This window comes from Sinocyclocheilus rhinocerous, unplaced genomic scaffold (assembly GCF_001515625.1).
Source record: "Sinocyclocheilus rhinocerous isolate Xijiao unplaced genomic scaffold, SAMN03320098_v1.1 scaffold2669, whole genome shotgun sequence".
In the NCBI taxonomy this organism is placed as follows: domain Eukaryota; kingdom Metazoa; phylum Chordata; class Actinopteri; order Cypriniformes; family Cyprinidae; genus Sinocyclocheilus; species Sinocyclocheilus rhinocerous.
The window spans coordinates 37,895-41,712 of record NW_015645078.1 but is presented as its reverse complement, the minus strand read 5'-3'; the positions used below and the strand labels follow the sequence as shown (position 1 = coordinate 41,712).

Genomic DNA, 3,818 nt, shown 5'->3' with positions numbered 1-3,818 from the left:
TTTTTTTTTTTCTTCAAAAATACATTAAATAATGAGATCTCTAAGAGGTTCTTTTAAAAAATAAATATATAAATAACACACACACACACATGTGGGCTACATTAAAAATACACGTGTAGATACATATGTACACGCATACATTTCTCATCTTTTAGGTGAGAGCACAGCAGAGTCAGCATGTGCTGGATGTTTCTGAGGTCTCTGGATTGAGACGCAGTCGGCTGGCTGTGGTCTGTGTTGGTGCTGGGGTTTATCAGTGATCTGCTGGCTGCTTCGGCGTAGCTCTGGCTGTCTGGGTGCTGCTCCTGCTGATGTGAAGGAGCTGCAGGCCTGGTGATGCGGTGTGAGCCTGCCGTGGGGGTCCTCCGGTGGAGGGGGTGCTGATTTGAAGGGTGTCTCTGTAGTGGCTCTATGGGGTGTCCATGAGGTCGCTGCAGTGCGCTGGAGCTGCGGCTCAGTGCCATGTCCTTTAGGGTCTTGGCAAAGATGGGAACTGCCCTTCTGTGGAGATGGACATGGTCGTAAAGGCTGTTGAGATTGAGGGTGGGGTGTTGAGCCAGGTAAACATTGGGCTTTAGGGCACAGTCTCTAGACACTCTTGCGTTTATATGCCTGATGGTGTCTGGGTGGAAATCCGAGCGCAGCAGCAGGGTGGAGAGGATGATTCTGGAGTTGGGGAAGTTGGAGGATGCTTTCTCTGCTACATTAACGAGAGCTGTAGCTACTCTCTCTTGTTGAGCTCTCAGGTCGTTGGTGCCGGTGTGGATGATAATATGGCTGGGGGAACCCAGCTGCTCTTCACACAAGAGCTCCAGGGCCTTCTGTGTGTTTGGGCACCATATTTTTTTTATATTTCTTCTCGGGAACAGTTTCTTTTCATCAACAAATTTGCCATTGGAGTCCATCAGGAGTATGATCTGGGGCTGTGTTGGACTGTAGGAGTCAGGTGGAGGAGGGTTGATGGATGTAGTTGTTGGAGGAGGAGTCTGCTCTAAACGTTGCCGTTCTTCTTCTGTCTGTGTCAGTTGCTCCTTCAGAGCTGACAGTTGTTTTCCATTTTCACTTGTTTTCCTTCTGTCTTCTCTTAGCTCTCTCATTTCTTCTCTCATTACAGACAGTTGTTTGTTGTATTCCTCTTTCTGGTTTTTCAGTTCATGAATTTCTTTCTTTAGCATTGCTATTTCTTTCCTGTAAACCTCATCTTTCTCTGTTGGATCAGTCTGCTGCACTGCTCCATGCACTTCTTCTCTCAGCTGCACCAGCTCCAGCTCTATCTCTCTGAACTTCTCCTTCATGTCGCTGATGATGCTGTGCAGAAGGGAGATCTCCTCACTCTCATCCCTGGATTGCTCAGTTGTAGCTTGATGGGTGGAGATGGAGGTGTCTTCTGCCCGTTTTAGTGTATTAGGGCTGGTCTTGTTCAGCTGAGCTTTTCCTTTAATTTGGAGGAAGTCCTTTTCAAATTTTTTCAGATTGCCCTGAATCATTACAGTCCCATTTTTGTATAGGTTGGCTGTTATCATGACATCTGATTCTGAATCGTCCTCTTCTTTGACCTGCAGTTTCCATCCGTTACTGATGCCCTTTCTGATTACTGTGGGGTAATGCTGTCTAATCGCTGAGTGCCAGGCTTCTGGGTCTTCTGTATAAAATATGATGTTGCTGACCTCTCCGTTCTTATATAAATCCGAGTACAGTGTTTCTGGTCTGTCCTTGAGGAGCTTTTCTTTATGTTTTTTCTTTAAGATCTCATTTGTAGCTTTGTATGGGTAAGATATGGGGATTGATTCAGTCATTGTTCAAATATTCTGACAGTTGCTGGCAGTTTGTTGTTGTTTTTTGAATATGCAGATATCCACTATAGTTAGGCCTTATATTGTAGTTTAATTTGTCCAAAAAACAGTTTTTTTGTGTGCAAATCTTTCCCCAAAACGAAGGTAGTTGACTGCAGACCTTATGTAGTTTATCTGTACTCACTTTGAGAGTTTTCTTTCTTCTCTTTCTTCTCTTTTCTTTTGAGGCAGTTGTATGACCTTTTGGGCCACTCTCAGCTAGCTGTCCTCTTCCTGTTTTTCTTGGTTAATTTAAAATCTTCTTTCAAGTAATATTGGTTGTAGGAAGTCTTTCTAGTCTTCAATTCATCAAAACTGAATGTCTGTCTTGTCTTAAAACAACATTAAAGATAAAACAATCAGGAGCTCTTTTTCTTGCTGCTGCTCCACGGAATCTCTCTCTCTCTCTCTCTCTAATTACCATTATATCCAGTAGATGGCAGCAGAGGATCACCCATTAGCTCAGTTGCCATTTCAACTCCCTAGTTTTTTTTTTCACATCTTGCTTTTAGATTTATTATAAAATGACTATGAAAGTGCAGGAAGTCACAAAGTCTCATGTAATTTGAAAATAAATAAATAAATAGGCCCAGACACCAACAGCCTAGTATGGTAAATTATTTAAATACTTAACTAGTTAACTACAAATTAAGTTAATTATTAATGGTATAATAATTAAATAATGCATTAAATATTTTTTATTTTTTTTATTATTTAATTAAAAAATTTAATTTTTCAAACATTGCCTAAAAAGGACACATCAAAGGAGAGTTTTAAGTTATCTTTACCTGTAGAAGCTGCTAAAGGCAACACAGACTACAGTTGCTGCTGTAGTTTTGTTACTCTGAATTTACTCTGCATCACATGAAGCACAGTTCTGTTGTTTTGACATTGGCTTGTCAGATAGTTTGTTCCGTCCATTGCTACAGTTATCACCATCAATCGCGGATCAATCTGGTGGATTTTTTACACTCGCGTTTGTCATTCCTGAAACAGTATACTTAGACGGTCCTCTTAAACTTTTCTTCAAATGTGTGAATGTAGTATGTAAGAGAAGAGCAAAGGGCGCTTCCATTATGGCGCAACTGTCTGAGCTTACTCGCGTGAAAACTCCTGATATAATCAATAACTGAACTACACAATGCATATTTTATTTACATCGTGTATGCTTTCTTTTTGTCTTGTTATAATAGGAAGATCTGTGAGCATGTAGAACTACATAATTTTGCGAAAACAAAAATTAGATCAGAGAGGATTATGACTAACCTACAGTAAACGCCTCTGATTGGCCACTGCTCTCAACAGAGATGCCTGCGATTGGCTACAATATTCAATGCTGCAAAACACTTTGTAAATAGAAACTTTTGGTTTTGTAATTCGAAACCAGAGCGTGCACACAAAAACATACAAAGTCGTTTGAAAGTGGGTGACTTCGAGCGGGTACAGAATTGAGTTGGTACAATTTTAAAAGCTCAGCGGATCTACACGAATCACACAAATGATCAATTTTGAATTCAAAACGGCGAATTTCACCGAAAGGTGACAAGTTTGTATCCCTGGTACCGAAACTTGCCAAGCAGTGACGGTGGTGATGTACGCGTCTTTCCCGGTACCACCTATTCTATTGCAGCTTATATTAAAGGGGTCATATGATGCGATTTCATTTTTTCCTTTCTCTTTAGAGTGTTACAAGCTCTTGGTGCATAAAGAAGATCTGTAAAGTTGCAAAGACTAAAGTCTCAAATCCAAAGAGATATTCTTTATAAAAGTTAAGAGTTAGCCACACCTACCTAAAACGGCTCGTTCGAACACGCCCCCACATACAGTGGGGCAAAAAAGTATTTAGTCAGCCACCAATTGTGCAAGTTCTCCCACTTAAAAAGATGAGAGAGGCCTGTAATTTTCATCATAGGTATACCTCAACTATGAGAGACAAAATGAGAAAAAAAAATCCAGAAAATCACATTGTAGGATTTTTAAAGAATT

The 3,818-nt window shown here is 40.6% G+C and overlaps 2 protein-coding genes across 2 annotated transcripts in view; both read right to left on the bottom strand.

Annotated features, from left to right (window-relative positions):
- LOC107705642 (zinc finger protein PLAG1-like) overlaps positions 1 to 3,818 on the bottom strand; it is a 14,569-nt gene that overhangs the window by 3,110 nt on the left and 7,641 nt on the right. The window lies entirely within an intron of this gene.
- LOC107705643 (uncharacterized) lies at positions 91 to 1,122 on the bottom strand. The gene is made up of 2 exons (XM_016509040.1): positions 229 to 1,122; positions 91 to 144 (listed from the first exon to the last, which is right to left on the bottom strand). The coding sequence occupies exons 1-2, from the start codon at positions 1,107 to 1,109 to the stop codon at positions 102 to 104; spliced, it is 924 nt and encodes a 307-aa protein (XP_016364526.1). The 5' UTR covers positions 1,110 to 1,122; the 3' UTR covers positions 91 to 101.

Coding starts and splice junctions, on each gene's coding strand:
- LOC107705643 (XM_016509040.1), bottom strand. CDS start 1,109: ATGAGAGAAGAAATGAGAGAGCTAAGAGAAGACAGAAGGAAAACAAGT. Junction 145..228: donor CCCAGCACCAACACAGACCA/CAGCCAGCCGAC, acceptor CCTAAAAGATGA/GAAATGTATGCGTGTACATA.